This window comes from Pipistrellus hanaki, assembly GCF_964339955.1.
Source record: "Pipistrellus hanaki genome assembly, chromosome: 1".
Classification (NCBI taxonomy): Eukaryota; Metazoa; Chordata; class Mammalia; order Chiroptera; family Vespertilionidae; genus Pipistrellus; species Pipistrellus hanaki.
In genome coordinates this window covers 48,625,869-48,647,889 of record NC_140503.1, presented here as the reverse complement: position 1 = coordinate 48,647,889, position 22,021 = coordinate 48,625,869, and the positions used below count along the sequence as shown (strand labels likewise).

At 51.2% G+C, this 22,021-nt stretch overlaps 1 protein-coding gene across 4 annotated transcripts in view; it reads left to right on the top strand.

The window, feature by feature from the left end:
* The window catches only part of LIPC (lipase C, hepatic type), a 126,249-nt gene that overhangs the window by 90,194 nt on the left and 14,034 nt on the right, over positions 1-22,021 (top strand). For all 4 annotated transcript variants that reach the window (XM_084873713.1, XM_084873711.1, XM_084873714.1 and 1 more), the window contains exons 3-7: positions 8,271-8,458; positions 10,797-10,979; positions 11,700-11,817; positions 14,234-14,467; positions 17,089-17,334. In XM_084873713.1, the coding sequence (XP_084729839.1) occupies positions 8,271-8,458; positions 10,797-10,979; positions 11,700-11,817; positions 14,234-14,467; positions 17,089-17,334 (969 nt within the window). The remainder of the gene's footprint in view (positions 1-8,270; positions 8,459-10,796; positions 10,980-11,699; positions 11,818-14,233; positions 14,468-17,088; positions 17,335-22,021) is intronic.

The following is a 22,021-nucleotide window of genomic DNA, read 5'->3' as shown; positions in this document are numbered from 1 at the left end:
GAACATGTGATGCCTCCAGTTCTGTTTTTTCTCAAGCTTGCTTTGGCTGTTTGGGATCTTTTGTGGTTCTGTACAAATTATGGGATTTTTTTTTTCCCTGTGAAAAATGCCATCGGGATTTTGATAGGCATTGAATTGAACCATGATATTGTTTTTTATTTCTTTTCCAGATGGTTTATTGTTTGGTGTATAAAAATGCGACTGGTTTTTATATGCTGATTTTGTATACTCAGATTACTGAATTCATAGGTTAGGTCTAACAGTGTTTTGGTGGAATCTTTTGGATTTCCTATATACAAGATTGTGTCATCAGCGAAGAGAGACAATTTTACTTCTTCCTTTCTGACTTTGGATGCCTCTTATTTCTTTTTCTTGCCTTTATTTCTTTCTCTTACTATGACTTCTAATATTATGTTAAAGAGGAGTGGAGAGAATGAGCAGCCTGTCTTATTCCTGATCTTATAAAGGAAAACATTGCACCATTTGAGTGTGATGTTAACTGTGGGTTTGTCATACATACCCTTTATTGTGTTGCGATAGGTTCCTTCAATACCCAATTTGTTGAGAATTTTTTTTAATCACAAAAGGATGTTGAATTTTGTCAAATGTTTTCTGTGTCTATTAAGATGATTATATGTATGATTTTTGTCTTTCTATTCATGTGGTGTCCCAATTGATTTGTGTATATTGAACCATCCCTGCATCCCAGATATAAACCTCACTTGATCATAGTGTATGATCCTTATAATGTGTTGTTGAATTTGGTTTGCTAATATTTTGTTGAGAACTTTTGTATCTATATTCATCATGGATAGCCAATGCTTATATTATTAACCACTAGGCAAGTTATTCTCAGAATGAAATGCCACCTTGGGATGATTCAGATCCTCAGGCCTCACCAGACCTACTGAATCAGCTGCTTTGGGGATGTTTAGCATATTGCTATGGAAGAATTCTGCCCCCCAATATAGAAGATTGGGTAAAACGTAAGAAATGTTGAAAGGGAAGTATTCACTTAGCAGTGGCCTAAGGGCAGAACTCTGGTTGGGTGTGTTTTGCAGTCCGAGATTTATTTTCCCATTGACCTGTAGGCTGGAGCTGCCTAATTTGGGTGGCATGGCTAGAGCACCCAGCTGGTAGAGGCAGAGACCCAGCCTAGGGTCTCCAAAGCTGCTACATACGGTCAATAGACTTCTCCTACCCCATAGAGCCTGCACAAATGGGAGGAGGGAGGCTGAGATCCTCACCCCAAGGAGGGGGCTTCCTCTTCCTGGCACAAAGGCACAATGTTCTTGCCAAGACGTGCAATATCCTGCCTGAAGGAGTGCACAGAATTCACAGGAAGGTGCTAAATAGGATGGCAAAGGCCTTGGTAGATAAGTACCAAAAAGTATCTGGAAGAAACTATGTTGGGTGAGACATGAAATGGAAGAGATCTTAGGTAAGTTCTTAAAGGACGGGAAAATGAAGTATTAAAGGCCGAGCTCCGTATCAGACGTCTCACTGAGTTTTATCCAGTCATGATATTTGCAATAAAGAAACTGAAGCTTCCAGGTTAAGTGAGCTTCCCAAGGTCACACAGCTAGTAACTAGAGAGTTATTCATTAACAAAGGATAGATCAAATACAGAGCCAACTGGCTCCAAAGCCAGTACCCTTTCCACTAAACTACCCTTCACCTGCCATTGTTTTCCACGGTGCCCCAGAAATTGTTGGGGTACATGTCCACGGTCTGAAGGGGCAGACAGCAGGGCCTCCAGACACAGATGTGAAGGGAGAATATGGGTTCAAAAGAATATCTTAAGGAGAGTGGAACAAGGAGAAAAGCACATGCCCAGAGGAGGTTTGCAGTCTCAGGACCTGGGTGTATGGATAGTAACATAGAGAACTAGGATTCTGGTCTTGGTTTATGTATTTTTTTAGCCAGAAAACACCTGTGCTGTAGACCCCAGGGGAGTCTCAAAGGAGATGAGAGATACCAAGGGTCTCAGGAAAATAGGCTTCAGCCATGACCTCAAGTTCTGTGAGCCTTGAGGTGACATATTGATCACACATGGGCTCGTCTTCCACATTCTATAGACCTTCCCTCCCATCAGGACTAGCCTTTGACTTGGAATCCCTGAGATTATCTGGGGAACTGGTGACATTACTCACCAATAGGGTACTCTGGCTATTTTCACACCAGCCACCCTATAGCTGGGTAGATGCTCTACTATTATTCCCTCATTGAAACACTTACCAAGCTGTGTAACAATTGTCTATGTACTTGTGTCCAGCATAGTAAATGCTGAACTTCTTGAAAGTACAATCTTTCTTATGTACCGTTGCATCTGCAATATTAAGCACATCCTGCCTCATAGTAGGTGCTCATTAAATGTGTAGTGAAATGAATGAATGAATACATGAATGAATGGGATCATACGGGCTCTCAATCTCTAAGACTGAGATTAAGAGAAGCCAATGACCTGCCCTCTCAGCCCCATACCACCACCCAGGGAAGCCCCAGGGTCACTCGGGGACTGGTGGGTCAGGAATATTTCCTCTTCAGGGAGCCCTAGAGAGCATGTTCCATGTACTTACTCACATTTCCATACACACCATCCACGCTGCCTTAAAGAGTAATCTTGGGCCGCTTTCTCCTGCTACAAGTGTTTATCCTTGCAAAGCGTCAGGCTCAGACTCCAGCACAGGAGGGAGCGTCCCTTGGGAACAGAGCCAGGAGTCCCAGCTCCGACTCTCACTTTTCTCTTTGTCTGATTAATCTGGCCTCAAAAACACTTCTCTCCGGCATCTTTTATTTACTGAAAGTCAGATATAGGACAGACTTAGGACCCACACACCTCAGAACCAGAGGGATCTGGCATATTCGCCCTGCCTCTTGATTTTCCAGAGATAGAAATGGAGGCCAAGCTGGTTTGGAGGAAAAGCCAGGTCTTGACCCCTGGTCCAGTTGACTCAAGGGCCAAGGATATCTCATTGTGTCACCATGGGGGTCTCAGATCTGGCTTGTCCAAACGCCTCACTTTCCAGATGAGGATTTAGGCCTAGAAAGTTTCATGACTTGCTCAAGATCAACCAGGACAAGTGAACTAGGGCCTCACAAAGATCTGCCAACACACAGTCACACGTAATCCACCAATAGGTAAGTATTCCTGTGTGTCCAAGGCCATGCTGTCTCTGCAAGCAGATGCTGCAGACCCAAACACTAGCGTGCTCACCTGCTAGCCTTCTGTGACATGCCTTCGCTTCAGGATCTGAGCTCTCTTCTAAGTCAACACATAAAGGCAATTCAACACAGCCACATCTAGGCCAAGCATGTCAAACTCAAGGGCTAACACGAGCCAAGTAAACAAGGTTTAAGTGTATGTGGGCTGCAAAAAACAAAAGCTTCAATTTTCATAGAAACGTAGGTTTATTTCTTTAGAGACATGGTGAATACAAAGGGCTAAAATAAATGAGTCATAAAATAATAGAACATTTTAATAAAAATTAATATTTTTCTTCAACATTAACTTACCAGACACTGAATAACTGCACCAACTAATAAGTGCAACTCAAATAAACCTACTTTTCTTGTTCTCTGAAAGCAAATATTTCCTGTTGCACACACCAAACAAGTCAGTCCAAGACTAATGACGTGACAATTGGCCACTAAAATATTCGCTGCTAGTATTAGTGGAGAGAAATAGTGTACCTGCATGTAAAGCACATGAGGGAAATGAATGCAACATGATTATAGTAATCAGTCATTAGTGCGCATTATAGTTCATTATTAATAATTATGTATAACAGGATATTGTAAAAATTAAGTTATTAAATTTTTATTAAAATGTTTCTTACCGTTATATTGGCTGGGCCACAAAAATATTTGTTGGGGGCCACATGAGGCCCGAGAGCCAAGAGTTTGACATGCTTGCTCTAGACCTTGGGAACGCAATTGTGAAAGACCCATTTCAATGACCTCATGGTCAGCGAACCTCCAGTGGGGTGCTGAGGGCCTGGCAAAGGAGATTCCTGGGTCTGCCCCAATGGGAGACTTTAACGTCCTGGACTGCAAAGGAACTGCTCTTGTCCTGAGGCTCAACTCAGTCACTTCCTGTGACTTTAGTCAAGACACTTATTCTCACTGAGACCCAGTTTCCTTTTGGGATAACCGACTTGTGGGGCATTATGAGGATTGAATAAAATAAGGAATTCTGAGTTACTAGCAAAAAGTACATGATAACCACATACACAGCCCTTTAACCTGCCATACCAATCCCACCTGCTCCCCAGCACCCCGTTATCTCTTTTAATGAGAACATGTGGGTCTTATGGGTTCTTAGGTCAGTAATAATCATGGCTGACACCCTGTGGGGGACTTCTTTGTAAGATTGCTTCAACTCCCATGTCAGCAAAACGATCTCACCATTTAACCAAGTAGTTCCATACCAGGTAATTCATCCTGGCATAAATCATTCTCTGGAAGGAAAACCTCTCTGCTGAAGTTCATTGCAGCTCTCTTTATGAGGGTGAAATATTGGAATCATATTGCTTGTCCCAGAGAGGGAAATGGAATCATAAATTACAAAACATTCCCATATGGAATATTACTCAGCCTTTAAAAATGATGGGTATGAACAATGTAGGCATATGGAGAGATTCTTATTATGAAATGTGAAATGAAAAAAAAAGCAAAAAGCACGTTATATCTGTGCACTTACATGAAAAATATATTTGCTTCTGGATACAGGAAAATAAAAAGCCAATCCATTTGGATGATGAGAATGCGAGTGAGTGTATTTTTTAGCATTTTGTTTTCTGCTGTTGCTCCACTGTTGTGCACCAACTACATTTTTTAAAGAATAAGGAGGAAAACCTGATACTTGCTCCAAAAGCTACTGAGCTGTAAGCAAGTTTCATTTGTGGAAGAATGCCTGGCACAGAGCAGGTATTCAGGAAGTGTGGGCAGAAAGAAGAATGAATGGGTTGTCCTAGAAACTACAAAGTCAGTGCTGATATACACGGATCCTGGGCCTGGCCACGGCAGCCAAGGTCAGAGCTATGGCTGTGTTTTATCTCAGGTTTGTCCAACCCCCTCCCCCTAGTCCCAGGTCTGAGAATATTTTCAGTAGTTGAATTAATAAAAGGAAATCAACACACACACACACACACACACACACACACACACACACACATACACACACACACACACACACGTTAGCAATTTACAGCACAGGTGAAGATATTTCACAAAGAGATGGGCCATATGAATGCCTGTGGCTGCTGTCTGAGGCACTTGTGTCCCCAGCTGAGCCAGCACCTGGTGGGGGTGGGACAAATGCTGAACTGATGGGGGCCCCAGCCCAGGAATCCCGGGCAGACGAGGGCCTGACTCCGGGAGCCTCTAGGACAGAACCTTTGGCTTCTCTGGTGCCAGCTCACTCATCGCCTGCAGTCGCCCACCTAATGACATCCTTACCCCAAAGAAAATGAAATCATTTGTTTTTGTGTGAACTATTAGGACCCCTCAACCCTGAGGGCTCACTTAGAAAGAGAGAAATCATTGCTGCAAGGAATCTCATATTAGAAACCTAATGGCTGCACCCAGCTTCTTCTGACTGATGAAAGGAAGCTTTGCTGCCTCGGGATCTTGCCGTCACACGGAGGGAACCCCAAGCCTCCCCCCTCCCCAGCCTGACATCTCACTTTCCAGGTGACTCCCTCAGGGATTTGACTGTTTACCTTCGTTAATAGTCTCCCTCTCAAAACCACCACCTCATCATGGATTCTGTTTTTTATTATTTAATTAATTAGGGTAGCATTGGTTAACAACTTGTGCTGGTTTCAGGTGTACAATTCTATAATACATCATCTGTATCATGTATTGTGTGGTCACTATCCCAAGTCAAGTCTCCTTCCACACCCTTAGGTTCTTATCATTGGTGTGTCTTTGGGAGGCAGTGTCTCCTACTGAATACACGCAAGAAATGTCCTCCCTCACAACAGGTGTCCTCACAGCTCAGTGGCAGACTTGCTCTGAGGCTTAAATAGGTTAATACAAACAAGACTGTTAGAAAAGTCCCTGGCACAGGGTAAGCCCTCAATAAATATTAGCTTAAAAGGTGCTAAACATCAATTTAGATATATGTGCATATAAAAAGAGAGATAAATAAGATCACACCTAACGAGCTAATGATTCTACTTTCGGGAATCTATACTAAGAAAATTCTCATAGACTCAGATAAAAATTTATGTGTAAAAATGGTCATCGGAACATTGTAATAGAAAAAAAGAAAAAGAAAAGAAACCTGGAAACAACCTAAAAGTCCAACAAAAATGGAACAAGTAAGCAAACTATGCCACTTTTCAAAAGCAAATTTTTTGAAGAGTTGTAACGCTATAAGAAATTATTATGCCAGGTGAAAACCATTCACATAATATGGCCTCCGTTATAGACACTCCACATAAGTATCCATGAAAAACATACCCGGATCAGAAAAGGTTAGGAGGGAATACTCCAGATATTACTTGTGTGGTTTTCTGAATAGTGAGAGTCTTTATTCACTTGGGCACTTTTCAGATTGTATACATATGACTAGCATGTATTAACTCTACAAGTAAACAAATTAAATATGAAACATATACGAGTCTATTACAATGCCACCGACACAACTACATAGAGATATGGCCCTAGACTAGCCCAGCAGCAGAGGCAGTGGGGACACTCCTGATGGCCTCGGGGGGTTGCCAAGGGGACCAGAAGGGCATTCCAGGACAGCTCTAAGCTTCCTAGCTGGAGAAGTTGCATGGACGAATGATGGTGTTACAAACCACAGTAGGAAATGTAGACAGAAGGAAGAAGAATGGGTGGGGAGGAACGAAAGCCAACCCAGTTTGGCCTCTCTGGGTTTGCAGTGGCCAACGTGTCCCCAGATAGAGATGCCCAGCCAAGAGCTGGCTCTGCACAGGGCTCACACTTCGGGGAGGGGTTTCAGGGAAGGTGTGGGTGTGGGCCACAGCACTGAGCCCTCCAAGCCAGGGTGTGGCTGAGGAGGATCCGGTGTTCTGTGTGCTCTGCGACGGGGACATCCAGACAGTCATGGTGGCTCAGACACGCAGGCTCCAGAGCTTCACTAGTTCCACCCAAAATGTGGTTCCACCCAAAGTGGTCCTGCCTCCCTCCATCGCGAGGTTACTGCTGGGTTCCAGAGAAGAGCCCGGCAGATTCACTGCCACGGAAATGCAGTTTGGCACTGCAGCCACTGCTTCCCGTGAGGACTGGAGACCACGCTCAGCGTCAGCCACGTGAAACTTGCTGCTGTGTGGGAACGGTGCTCAAGACAATGCAGAGGCCTCCTGGCGACCTTTTTACAGCAACCCATAAGGAAACTGTTTGGGGCTTCAGGGTCAGGAGAGGGTGAGCAACTAGGCGCCATGAATCCTATAACTGCTCCTGTTTCCCTTTTTGCTTCAGCCAAGAGGAAGCTCAGAATAAAATCTGTGGCCCATCTTTAGCAGCCTGCTAGGATCACATACTGTGCGTGTTAGGGTGCTCATCTATTTACAGTTTCTGTCTTTGTAAAGGTTTCACTGGCTTTATTTTCTCTTCATTTCTATGTCTTCTACCAAGAATTTTTGTGAACTACTTAAAGTAAAAAAAAAAAATTTTTCCATGTCATGCCCATTCATCGATTCCTAATTCTCCCAGCTAAACCCAGAGTAAATACATGGAAGACAGAATTGGCCTGGGAGGGCAGCTGGGATACATTTTCACAGAAAGGATTTCACAGATCAAAAATACCAAGTGCTGGATGCTCCACTCTCCTTATTTTAACCACACAGGCCTGCGTAGCTGCTAATTATATGCCAGACACCAGAGAGACTTGAGTTTCAATCCCGACTCTACCACTTACTGGCACTGGGGTTTTGGGTGAAATCCGTGTCCTCCTGAGCCTCTGTCCCTATTGCCTCTCCCATATTCCCACTGTCCTCCCATTACTCTAGCTGCTGGCAGGCTGGCCCTCGGGTCCCGGGATGGCAGGATGAAGGAGGGCCCTCTCCCCCTCGGTGCTGGGTCCTCCCAGGCCACCCTCCGTCCCTCCCAGGAGAGAAGCGGTCGTCCTCCTGGAACCGTTCTTTGGGGCTCCCCGAAGCTGCGGCTCAAGACTATCTCCGTCCCCTCACGGGAACCCCATGGGCCGGGGTTCCTCAGGGCCTCTGGGCTGTCCCAGAGCCGGCATGGGTGGGAGAGACGCCGGGCTAAGCACCGTCCCTCATCTTCTATTGCAGAGCCGCCTGGAAGGGGAGCTCGCGCTGCTAAAAAAAATGAAACGCTGCAGGAGACGAAGACCAGGTTCCTGCTCTTTGAGGGGGAGACGGATAAGGGCTGTCAGATCCAGCTCCGCCGCCCGGACACGCTGCAGCAGTGCGGCTTCAACGCCTCTCTGCCGCTGGTGATGATCATCCACGGGTGGTCGGTAGGAAATGCTGACACATCTTTCTGCTCTCTGCTCCTCTTACATTCTTTTTTTTTTTCCCTCCCTCCCGCGTGCGCTCGGCACTAATAAAAAGATAGGGAGCTGCTGATAACGGCTTCATGCATAATACTTTTCCTAAAGCACATTCTAATTTTTCGAGTGCTTCCCCACACACCACCTCACTGATGATCTCGATTCCATGAGTAAGCAGGGAGGGGAAACGATCGTTATCTCCCGGTTTCAGGTGATGGGATGTGACTCAAAGAGGTCGCCCCGCACCGGAAGGCCCACCGGGGCTGCGGTCCTTGCAGGTGAAGCTTCATGTCTCGCAAGAGGAGGGAGGCAGCCACGGACATCGTCTCTCAATGAGATGCTGTCTCTGTCAGCGTCAAGTTCAGCTGCAAATAGCAGACACCCAACTGGCAGTGGTTAAAATAAGCCAGGAGTTTGTTTCTGTGTCACATAACAACCCAGAGATATGGAATCCAAAACTGGGCAAATGGCCTTGGTCAGGGAAGTCCTCAGGACCCAGCTCATGGCCTTCAATGCAGCCCTCGTCCCCGTAAGCCCCAGACGGCAGCTGGAGCTCTAGCCGTCACCTCTTTACTCCAGATAGTAAAGGGTGCGTACCAAGGACAACAATTTATTGAGATATCATTCACATTCCATACAATTCATCCATTTCAAGTGTGCGATTCAATGGCTTGGGTATAAAAGAGTGCTCTTTTAGGTCGGCCATCTGTGAAGTGCCTCTAGTCGCACCCATTGGCCATACCCCGAAGGCAAGGTGGCTGAGACATGTGTGGCCTCTCAGAGAAAGGGTAGCCCTTTGGTGATGTTAGCTAAGACTGCTATTACTGTGGAAGAGAGGGGAAGAGTATTGTGGGCCATCACTGAAGTCAAACTAAGTGAGGCCTCATCCCCAAGAGGAAATCCTGACTCCCTGGTGACCAGCCCCCCCACAATCTCAAGATTTCCTACCGACCAACCGTAAGAAACCTCCAGGACTTGGGGGTCTAGGTTATGACTTGGAAACCTTTCCCTACCATCCAGTTGGAAACACTCCTGAAACCCTCACTATCTCCTCCAGAGAACAACAGAGGCCCACCGGCCACACCACTTTCAACATACTTCTCCGAGAGCCTGCCACGTGCAGGCTAACACCCTCACATGAACCAAACAGACCCCATGCCTGGCCTCCGGGGGCAGTAGGGAGCCACATGCCCCCACGTGGGTGCAGCCGCAAGGTGGGGTGGCTTCTATTGCCACCCCAGAATAGCACAGAGGCTCCTGCAGCCCCCCAGCAACTACCCCCAAGGATTTAAAGGGTCCCCGTAGAGAAATGGGGGTTGGCAGTGAAAGCGGTGGGGGACTTGTCTGCCCCTAGAGAAGGGACTTAAGATAGAATGAGGCCCATGAGCTACCTCCAGGGCTGGGGAAATCTTTACTAAATGAATGGATCTTACCCCGGGGACATGCCAATCCCTCAGCTTTGCTCTTCGCCTCCTCTCCCCGGGCACACCGCACTTTCCCTCTGCGGTTCTGCACCTCTGCTCTTCCTTCTGCCTGGAACGCCCTGGATACCTCCCCCTCCACCACCACCATGTCCACTGCCACCTTCATTCTTCTCAGAGAATGCCTAGTTGTCCTTTAAGGCTCAGCATACGTGTCTTCGCTCTGTGAACCCATCAGAAGTGCCCTGCAAATTGGTTCTCAAACAAGGCGCATACATAGAGCCATTCCCCGTGAACACTTATTGAGCTCCTTCTATGTTCTGGCTCAGGGTGCTAGTCCCTCTAAAGCAAGCAGGGTGCAGTGAGGGGGGCACCTGGGAAGGACTCAGAGGTACAGCAGAGCAGGCGTGAGGGAGGGGCTGGTGTGGCAGCCGACCACCGTGGAAGGAGAAGTCCGCCTTGAGTACCCGATTAGCACAAATGTTTCCATTGTTTCGAGGCTTTTATTGAATCCTACAATAGGGAAATGCTAACACAATGGTTCTCAGTTAGAGGTTGGAGGTGGTAGCCCCCAGGAAATATTAGGCAAAGTCAGGAGAATTTTTGGTTTTCGAAACTGGGGGCAGAGGGTGCCGCTGGCATCTGGGATGGAGGCCAGAGATGCTGCTAATCCTCCTACAATGCACGGGACAGCCCACAGCTTCAAGCACTGGCCCCAGATGTCCTTTTAGTGCTGAGGCTGGGCAAACCCTTACCGAGCCCTTTCTCTGGGAGAGAAGGGCTCAGCGTTAGGCACGCGTTGGAGGAGAAAAGGAGGTGGATAGGGAGAAAGAGGACATCGGCGCCCTCCTGGTGATGCTGACTGCCCTGTGGGCCCACGGCAGGTGGACGGGCTGCTGGAGGACTGGATCTGGCAGATGGTGGCCGCGCTGAAGTCCCACCTGGCCCCGCGGGTGAACGTGGCACTGGCAGACTGGATCACCCTGGCCCACAACCACTACGCCATCGCCGTTCGCAACACCCGCATCGTGGGCCAGGAGGTCGCTGCACTTCTGCAGTGGCTGGAGGTAAGACAGGCCCAGCCTCCCTGCCTCTCCCGTCCCCTCCCGGCCAAGGGCATAAGTTAGTCTCCAACCTCAGCCCCGACAGGAGAGCCTTTCTGACATACTCACAGGAATGGGACAGCCCCTTGAACCCCATCCCCATCCCCAGTTCTTCTCCCCCCACCCCACCCACTGTTCCTTTTATGTTCAGTCCTTGGACACCCTAAGGCCATGGTCAGCAAACTGTGGCTCTCGAGCCACATGCAGCTCTTTGGCCCCCTTGAGTGTGGCTCTTCCACAAGATACCACAGACTGGGCGAGTCTATTTTGAAGAAGTGGCATTAGAAGAAGTTTAAGTTTTAAAAAATTGGCTCTCAAAAGATATTTCAATCGTTGCACTGTTGATACTTGACTAATGAGTTTGCCGACCACTGCCCTAAGGGATCTGAGCACACCCTGGCAACCACCTAACCCCACACACAAGAGCAGGTGGGTCGCTCCTGCAGGAGACTCCTATCCAGGGAAGACGGGCAGGCAGGCGGGGGCAGCACCTGGCAGGGCCCAGGCCGCTGAGCCTGAAAGGAGGGAGGAGGGCTTCCGCAAGGGGAGCACCCAGAGCAAGAACGAGCAACTCGCTTGCGATCAGGTGCAAAGCACAGGGGGGGAGCCTGAACAAGCTGCCCCCACAGAGGCCTCTATCCAGGCAGCTCTCCCCTGCCTGCAGCCGTCTCCCCTGCCTTCCAGGAATCGGCTCTGTTTTCCCGAAGCAAGGTCCATCTCATCGGGTACAGCCTGGGCGCGCACGTCTCGGGGTTTGCCGGCAGCTACATCGGCGGGAAGCGCAAGATTGGGAGAATTACAGGTAACCGCGCCTGAGAACTAACAACTGTCATCTCCAACGGTGCTGGGCGTGGGGCACCCACACGCCTTCCAGCAGTCTCATAAAGAGCACGCCCCGCCTCCCTGGCGCTGTGTTGGGGTTCACGGGAGGACGGGGAGCACCATTTGAAACGTAAGCACTGCCGTAGGCGGCTGTTCGGAGAGAACGCGGAAATCACAGCCTCCACTCCCACTTCCTTCCCGCAAACAAATGCCTCTTGTCTCAGGACAAAAGGGTCAGAGAAGTAGGCCTTCTGTACACTTTGGTAGCAGGAAAAAGTTTCTTTTTCAACCACTGGTTTAAAAAGCCTCGCGTGAGCCAGTTAAAAAATCACAGCCCTGACTCCGCAGTAACATCAGCTACGTTTGTGCCTCAGTGTCCACATCTGTGAGACACGTTGGTCTTCCTGTGGGACCCGTTCGCATTGAGGGAGGAAGCTCTGCCCCAAAAACCTCGCCCTGAGCTCCACACCAGCTCGGAAGTAGCCCTGGATGCCCAGGAAGAGATAAAACTGTGCCAGAAGGCCTCTCCTCCCAGGTGCTCCTGACGCCAGCCTCACTCCCCAGGCTGCCCCAGAGCCACATCAGGAAAACCCGCCTGATCAGATGGTTCCCCGGCCAAGCCCCGAGGCCAGCGATTCCTGCAATGGCCCGGGCAAGGCCTTCTCAGCGGAGTGTCCCCAGAGCTCCAAGGTCTCTCCCGGCAGTTCCCTTCCTGTCATTCTAGGCTGCCTCAGCACAAGACTTCTCTCCACTTTACAAACACGCTGTGGCCTCTAGTGCTTCTGGGCCTTTGCCCGTACTGTTGTCCCCTTTGCCTGGAATAGCTTACCGCCACTCAGCCTCCCAGCCCTAGTCTATCTCAAACTCGTACTCATCCTTCAAGACCAAGCAGGCTAAAACCACATTCACAGGCTAAAACAATCCAAAGGACATGTAAGATGAATTGCATTACTATGACCTTTTATTTTATCGAGTAAGAAGATTTTTAGCAACTACTATCTACTATCATCATCTATACATACAAAGAGGTAATATGCTAATTGTCCATTACAGTGTCCCAGTAACCAATTTGCATATTGACAAACCAGCAGGTGAGTGCGAAGCAGGGGGACTCGCATGAGGCTTGCTTTCCTGCCCCTGGCACCGGAGTCCTCTCGGGCCTAAACTGGCAGCTGAACATCCCCTAAGGGCTCCTGCATTGGAGAGGGTACAGGTCAGGCTGAGGGACGCCCCCACCCCCACCCTGTGCACGAATTTCGTGCACCGGGCCTCTAGTTACTTCATAAAAGAAGACATTTAATTTAGTATGAAAAAAAGATAGGGATAATGGCAGACATGTAAACCAAGTACATTTGTCATTATGAGAATCCTTTTTGTTTTCTTTTTCATCTTGCTGGTGACTGGAAGGCCGAGTCCCCAAACCAATCATTGTGCCCCCCCAACGCCTGTGATGTAACATCAGCAGCCTGGCTGTGAGCAGACCCTCCCTCCACAGGAATCAGGCCTAAAGGCTGAGCCAGAACCCCAGAGGCCACTTCCAGCCCTCTTCATTCCGGGGTCATGGGCACATCAGCGTGAGCCAGGCCCACACGTCAGGGGCAGCTGATTCCGCTGTTGGCATCTTGCAGTCAGCCTGGTGGAGACGGGAACATAAATCACCCAGACATTCTGTTTGTCACTGCGGAGTCCTGGGGAACAGGCGCTCTCAGGCCTCCTACTCATCCCTTCCAGCAAGGATGAAGGCCGGGCTGATGTGGGACATGACAGGGCCCTCCAGAGAAGGTGACGGAAGAAGGAGAAAATGTGCATAAGTACTCCCCACCTGGGGTCAGCCTGGAGCTGCCACTCATCTGGCCCTGGAGGCCCACAGCTCGGCAGCCCTATCTGCTCACAGTCTCCTCACCCGGGAACGTGATGTCCGAGGCTGCGGGGGACAGTCCAGTGAAATGACATGAGTGTAGGAGAAAAGCCAGCTTGTTTAGAAAAATTATTGACGACATGCTGGCAGATAAATTCGTGTTCGATGAGTAGGCAAGAGCTACTTACCTTTTTTTTTGTATGCAAACAGATGCTCCTGAAAGTGGCTTGAGAGGTACTTAAAATTGATTCGCTAAAATAAATCAAGCATTCCCTCATAACCTGATTTCCACCCCTGGATAGCTCCTGCAAGCCGCTTTTCCCCATAGATAATGCGCAGCCTGTGTTCAATTTTCAGCGCCATGAATTACTGTGGTTTTACTGCGCAGAGGTTGTGGCAAGATTTCCTAGAGAAAGATTAGGCCCGAGGATTTTCTCCTTCCTGCTACTCATGAATGTGTAACAGCGTGAAAAAGCTGAAAAGAGCACCTCTCCTCCCCTTCCCAGCGCCATTGAGCCTTGCCCTTGCTCTCCACCAGGGTTGGACGCCGCCGGCCCTCTGTTCGAAGGAACCTCCTCCAGCGACCGTCTTTCACCGGATGACGCCAACTTTGTGGACGCCATCCACACCTTCACCCGGGAGCACATGGGCCTGAGTGTGGGCATCAAGGAGCCCGTCGCACACTACGACTTCTACCCCAACGGGGGCTCCTTCCAGCCTGGCTGCCACTTCCTGGATCTCTACAAGCACATCACCAAGCACGGCCTAAACGGTGAGGAGGGCGGTGCGGCCCGGAGCACTGACCTGCACTCTCCACGGCTCACATGGGGCCGCTGGACCCAGTGGAATCTGCCCACTGTGTGGATTCTGGGAAGCACTGGGCAAGGATGGGGGCCCAGGGTGTGGCTCACCCAGTCCTTTTGGAGGGGGCTTGTGGCAGTGAGTGAGGGCTGGTGTTCCCCAGCAAGCCCTCCTCTTTTTAGACAGGGGTCCTTAGAGCCCAGTCTGTGGTGAGGATGAGCTGAGGGCACCACCAGGAATCCCCGCCCTGACCCCCACTCGGTGCAAAGTCTCTCCTGGAGTGGTGGTCCTTCTGAAAGTGGAGTCCCGATGCCTATGGTTATCCTACCTGCTCCAGACCCTCCCTCGCTCAGGCGGCTCTCACTGTCCTGGCTCCCGTGAGGATCCACACAATAGACTGGGATTTCCCGATCCCTGGTCTCACAAGAGTGGGAATCCTCCTCCCTCCGGTGAGGTGTAATCAGCGGGTCCTCCCGGACAGCCCTGAGAGTCTTCCCGTTCGGAGTTCGACTCTAAACACGTCCTCGAGACTTCCTTTGGCTCAGGGCAAACGCCGAGTGTGGCGTTTTCTGCGTTGTGAGCCCACGTCTCTCTCCAATCCAAAACATTAGCATGTGCACTGACAACGTGCACAGGATCAAAAAACGAGACTGTCAGCAAATACCACACTTGCCATAAACGTTCCCAATGTCTCATTATTATAAAATATTATCCTAATTAAAGCATGCCAGCTCACTGAAAGCCAGCTGGCGACGCCCACCCCTGCAGACCACTGCCTCACCCCGATCATCCGAAACCCCGATGAGAACACGCTCTCTGTGGGTGCGTCACCGCCACCTCTCCCGTATCAGGATGGCCTTTATGGTCCACATTATCTCATCTTGGCCGGACGCCCGGCCTTCCAGCCACCCACGCCTGAGAGAACCTTCTGGACACTTGCCCTGCCAATCCCTACATCTCCCTGGAGTTATCGCCGCTCCATGGGGCCCTCCTCCCCCCAATCCAGCCCTCCCCCCAGACCCACCCCTCCCGGAGCGCAGCACAGACCCCCAGGATGGCGCTGAGCAGCCAGCAGCCTGGGAGGTGCCTCTCTGACCAATGAGCGCTATTGGCTCTTGTGCAAAACTTCAAAGTGATGGGACCGAGTCCATTTACTTAGCTTGCCTATCCTCGGCGTGGTTCTTCTCTGTGTTCTTCATCCTTCTGTTGGAGAGGGATGCCATTCTGGGATGGCTCTCAGCACCATCGCTGGGCAGAAGAGAAGCTGATCATTGCTCTACCCTCCTCACCACCTGGGTGAGGCCGGGTGAGCACAAGGGAGTTCATGAATGTCTTCACCAGTAACTGCTGCCTCGAGGGGCTGCGTGCAGAGGCAGGAGGAGAGGCAGGAACTGTGTGAAGACGCAGGGAGTGGATGAGCAGGGGACACTCGGCAGAGCACCTGCCGCATCCTAGGTGCTTGGCCCACGCAGCCACTAGGGACCAAGAACCGAGGTGATGCCGAAACCGGTTTGGCTCAGCGGTAGAGCGTCGGTCTGCGGACTGAAGGGTCCCAGGTTCAATTCCGGTCAAGGGCATGTACCTTGGTTGAGGGCACATCCCCAGTAGGGGGTGTGCAAGAGGCAGCTGGTCAATGTTTCTCATCAACGTTTCTAGCTCTCCATCTCTCTCCCTTCCTCTCTGTAAAAAAAGAAATCAATAAAATATAAAATAAAAAAAAGAACCAAGGTGACGGCTCTCCTGGAAAGAGCTTTGGGCAAAGTTACCTGTGCTCTGCCTTCCCATTAGGTACTTCCCAGGCCTGGTGCTGGCTCCTCAGTAAATTCTTTGAGCATCATTTACTAAAGATGAGGATATTGGAGACTTCAGGGGAAGAAAATAAAAGGTAGCGAAACCTCCTACGCTTGCTGGAGGGGTCAGGGCCGTAAGGACCTGGTCCCTGGGGTGTGTTCTCTGGAAGCCCATCCCCGAGCCGGTGTTCCAGGCCAGTCACCCAGGGACGCAATGGTTGTTTCGGGGCAGAAGGGAGACGGTCAGAGTGGGCTCTCAAAGACCCTTCGTGGAGCCACTAGTGCACCGCCCTTTAGGAAGAGCAGCGGCATCTCACTCAAGTCTTTCCCGGCTAACGCACCACCGAGGCATCAGCATGTGCATTTTCAACCATTTGAGAAAGAAATGTCTCCAGTGGAATTATGTTATCCTGCTTTCTTAAATAATCTGTTATTTTCTTAGTGACTTGGAGTTCCTTTCAAAACACCTACCGTATGTAGCACACTGTGGTCGCTGGTGCCTGGGACTAGGCCTTCGCACTAAGCTAAGGTGACCAGACATCCTGCTTTTTTTTCTTTCCAAAAATCGGGACTTTTTTTAAGCGCAGCGGGACGCGGGACAAATGGACTGTCCCGCCAAAAGCAGGACGTCTGGTCACCTTACACTAAGCGACTGAGAGGGGGTCCTCTTTCTAACATTTTTGACCACTTAGGACATGCACCACTGTGAGCAGCACCCCTCCCCATCCTAACATGCTGCTACTCGGCCGTGGAGGGACGTTGGATTCGAGGTTGCTAACGTCCTTGTTGCCCTGTGTTCCAGCCTTCGCCCAGACCATAAAGTGCGCCCACGAGCGGTCGGTGCACCTCTTCATCGACTCCCTGGTGCACCCCGACCTGCAGAGCACGGCCTACCTGTGCAGCGGCATGGACAGCTTCAGCCAGGGCCTGTGCCTGGACTGCAAGAAGGGCCGCTGCAACACGCTGGGCTACCACACCCGCCAGGGCGGCCAGAGCAAGAAGAGCAAGCAGCTCTTCCTAGTGACGCGAGCCCAGGCCCCGTTCAAAGGTGAGTGCGGGCGCCCGCCCGCAGCCTTCGTGTTACCCGAGGGCCGAGAAGTTCCCCGGAGTCTTTTCCGGGAAGGGCTTCCGGTTCTATTTCAGTGTTTCTGAAACTGCACAGATTCCATACAGTGATACTGACGAGGCCTCGCCTCTCTGGAGAAGGTGGCCCCGGTGCCAAGAGCTAAAAGAAAAGCCTGAACGGAACAATGCGTGCTGGTGTTCCAGGCCGTCACCCCCGGATGGTCTCTCTTCATCCATGTCCAGGGTGCCCTGCAGGGGTGCCTGGACCCCCCAGGTCTCGTTGTCACTGGGACCTGGTGGTGTCTCTGAATCCTGGCTAGGACCCAGTGCTTTCCTCTGCCCCGGCCCCCATGAGAAACACCGCTCCGGGCTACACGTGTGGCTCCTCTGTTCCCCAAAAGTTTGAATGAGCTGATGTCACAGAAGATCATGGCCCTGTGGAGGCCTTGCCAGGATGAAGTTCAGCTGCCAATGTTTCCCAGTCAGAGCCTCACCTCGGGCAGAAACCAAGCCCCTGCCCTTCCCTGGGTTGAACGGGAGGTCAGAAAAAGGGCTGTGGCCACGGCTTGGGCTGCTGCCAGCAGGGAAATACTTCGGTGAAGCCTACATTTTCCTGGAGGGACCCAGGCGGCATCTGTTGCCATTCACATTTCTGCCTAATCCCTAAACCAGCTTGTGAGTGAGTTAGCTCATGCTCACCTGCGCTGGGGCTGCGGGGGGGGGGGGTTGATGGGGGCAGGGAACCTGTGTTATACGGTTTGATTGCTTCCATGCAAATATTTGTTCCTGCAGAAGGTGAACGCATCGTCACCATCATTTTGCATTTGCGCAGCATCTTATGCAAAACGTGAGATGCAGCCATGGATTCCTTGTGGCTCCCACATCAGCCAAGCAAGTTGGCCGGGCTTGTTGCTCTATGTCCCCTTTTAAAAGGAGAGCAAAACCCGGATGGAGAGACCTGCCACAGCCTGGAGGGAGGCCTAGCACCAGGCACATCCGGCTCCCAGTCCAGAGCTCCATTCAGGCTCCGGAGTTCAAGCTCCCAGCCGCTTAATTTCTAGGTGCAGGATTCCTCTGCTTATCTGAACGTGGGCCCTCCAGTCAGGTTTCCCTTCCCGGGGCCCAGCCAGCCTAGGAACCACAGAAATCGCTGTGGGTGGGTGGTAGCTTCTCAGAGTGCTTAGAGTGAGGACAGGATCTTGGCCAGCTGAGGGCGGAGGGTCCCCTCCGCTGCCCATGCCTCGCTGGTGGAGGGGCCTGTACCTGTGGACGGCCTCCTGCTTCCGGGAGCGCCCCCGCCACAGGCCACGGGTCACCAGGGAGACATCCGTTTGGATTAACCAGCTCCTCCTTTACATGGCAAAGCCACCTGGAGTGATTAAGCCTCTCTGATCCTCACAGTTCACTGGATCCACTTTAATCCTGGAATACGGGCATTTCGAGGGGCTGTTCAACCCTCCAATTTCGCAGACAGGGAAACCAAGGCCCAAATGGGGGAACCATTTGCCCAGGACCGCCCAGTGGGTCCTTGGCAGCGCCAGCATTCAGACCAGACCAGCAAAAGGTAACTGTGCGGCACATCCCGAGTGGAGCCGGGACAGGGCGCCCCTGAGTGCCACTTCCCTCCCCTCCGCGCTGCCTCCTCTGGCCGCCACCAGGACTGATTAGACACAAGGAGGACTTACTCAACGTGGATTCGCTTCCCACCCCTTCTCTTAAGAAACTGGCTCCAAACTGGCAAAGACTCCTCCTGAGATAGTGAGCATAGAAGTGAGTGATACATCGCCTCCTTTCACTCAGCTCCTGCTTCCCAGTTCCGGGCCACGCAGTCCTCTCCCAGTGTTTGCCTGCTCTGGCGGACGGTTGTAGAAAAGAGCCCCTTTGATGGTTGTGTTGAAATATTTTGGGACCCAGAGGAATGAGGGCCGAGCTAGCCATCCTCTGTGCAGCTACAACTGGGAGGTGACTTTTATCTTGCCCAGCCAGACCAACACTAAAATATAGAGCGCAGTTAGCTGTCCTTGAAGAATACGGGCTGTGGGTTCTCTGTAACCAGGGCTGGGCGAGTCTGTTCTTTCATGAATCGATACCCATTCATCAAACGCTGGAGGTGGCCAGCGGAACAGGCTTTGGGGGCCTAAACAGAGATGGCGGTGGCCACGGTGGGAGGGGAAGGGTGCGGTTCTGGCGGCTTGGATTACAGGCTTCCTGCCAGCTCGGCCATGAACTCTCTGTGGCCAGTTTCTTAAGAGAAGGGGTAGGAAGCGAATCCGCGTTGAGTAAGTCTTCCTTGTGTCTAATCAGTCCTGGTGGCAGCCAGAGGAGGCAGCTTAAAGGGGAGGGGAGTGGCACTCAGGGGCGCCCTGGCCCTGTCCCAGCTCCACGCGGGATGTGCACACAGTTACCTCTTTAGATCCAGAGCAACCGACCAACCAACCGAGAGAAAGGTGATAGGCAGAGGTAGATGGATGGGGAGGGCGGTTACTTCTCCAATAAATAAATTGAGTTTCGGAGAAGTTAAATCTTCCCAAAGCATATCCTTTGTGAATAGCACATGGCAGTGTTTGACCGCAGACCTCTGATTTCACTGCCCTGCCCCTTTCACCCCACACCACCATCACCCCAATCTCTCTCTCCATCTCTCTCTCTCTCTCTCTCTCTCTCTCCCTCCCTCCCTCCCTCCTTCTCTTCTCTCTCCATTTCTCTCTTCCTGTCTCTACCTCTCTCATCCCCTCTTCCTCTTTTCTTCCCTCTCTCCCCATCTCTCTTCATTTCTCTCTTCCTGTCTCTTCCTCTCTCTCCCTCCCTCTCCCTTTCTCCCTCTCTCTTCTCCTGCCTTCTCTCCCTCACTCCCTCTTTCTTTCCTTCTCTCTTCTTCCTCTCTCTCCCTCTCTCCCTCTGCTTTTCTCTCCCTCTCTCTCCCTCTCTCTCTCTCTCCCCCCTCCCCCCACCATTCCTCCACTGGGGCCCGGAGGAGCGGAGCGTGGGAACTTGCTTGCATTGCAGCTGCAGCTGGCAAACGCTCTCCTCCTGGTTGGTGAGAGGACCAGGCAGCTGTGACTGGGGAGTCCGTGTCTTTGGCTTTTCTCAGCTACCTCTCTGGAAGGTGTTCACTGATTTCCAGGGAGTGCTCCGGAGGAAGAGCACGTATGGGGAGAGAGTGCAGGTGTGGGTTTAGGACAAGGAGTGTCCAGAATTGGGTTTTGCTGCCAGCCACTTACGTGACCGTGGTGACAAGATCTATGCAGGCCATGCAGTGACTGTGTGTGAATGGGGTCAGCCCCTGAAGCTGGCAGCGATGGGTGGGGCTTGGAACCGTGTCCGGTCAGTCAGCACGTGGGACAGCATGTGTCACCGGGTTAAAACCTTCTGGAAGCCAGGCACTCTGCACATGCCGTCGCATCTGCAACTACCCCGTGAGGGAGCACAGCACCCATTTTTAAGAGGAGGAAAGTGAGAGCTCCCAAGAGGCTGTGAGTGCTCCCGCCACGCAGTGGGAGGTGGCAGAGCTGAACTGCAGCCAAGGTGAGGACATCCCCCATGAAGCACCATGGCACAGTGGGCAGCAGGACACCTACCACACACTTACACATGACAACATTCCTACACACACACACACACACACACACACACACACACTCCCCGTCCTCACCCCTAGCAAGAGCAACTATCCACAGAAGGAACAAGCATCCAATCTTGTGACATCAGGCACCACTCAAGTGGTGGGTTACAGTTAAGCCCAATGTAGTCACCAACTTAAGCACACGTGCGCGCACACACACACACGCTAACACCATCACTCACCCCTTTACTCCCTCCTCCGAGCCTGCTCCGGGTTCCATCACAAGTGCTGGCTGCCTCATGTGGTGGCCACCTCACGTGGTGGCCTCCTGCACACTGTCCATGGGTTTCTCAGTCCCATGATCATCAGCCTCCCTCTTGGCTTGGAGACATTTCAGATGGAGGAGCAAGCCTTCGGCACTACAAGAAAGCAGGAGACCCCCTACCATGTCCGCGGAGAGAGTCCACACCCAGGAGAGCAGGCCGCTTTGATGTCCGCAGAGGGAGTCACGCTGTCTCCCAGCGCCGATATCTAATGCTTCAGAGCAGGCGTTGACCGCTGTTTTCCTTCAGGGGCTGAGTATCTGGCTTGTGTTCAAGGGGCAGATCCCGCTGACAGAGCCTGAGCCCCAGAAGACTGTCAGAAGGGTCTTTGGGATCAGACACCTGGGTTCAAATTCTGCTCCACCTCTAACTATCTGGGTGACCTGGGACTGCTCTCCAAACCTCTGCCTCCTTCTCTGTGATTCTCCGGGAGCACTGACATCCTATCTGTCTAGGTTTCAGCAGAAATGAGGACTCCACTGGCCTGGGTCAGCAAGAAAGAGCATGCAGGACTCCTTACACTTGGAAGGCAATATTAAAGCAACCAACATAGGGTGTCACTGCACCCCAAAGCTGACACCAGGCCAGGAACAGCGAGGGGTGGGAATAGCCCAGGGTGGTGGTCGGCAAACTGTGGCTCATGAGCCACATGCGGCTCTTTGGCCCCTGGAGTGTGGCTCTTCCACAAAATACCATGGCCTGGGCGAGTCTATTTTGAAGAAGTGGCGTTAGAAGAAGTTTAAGTTAAAAAAAAAATTGGCTCTCAAAAGAAATTTCAATCGTTG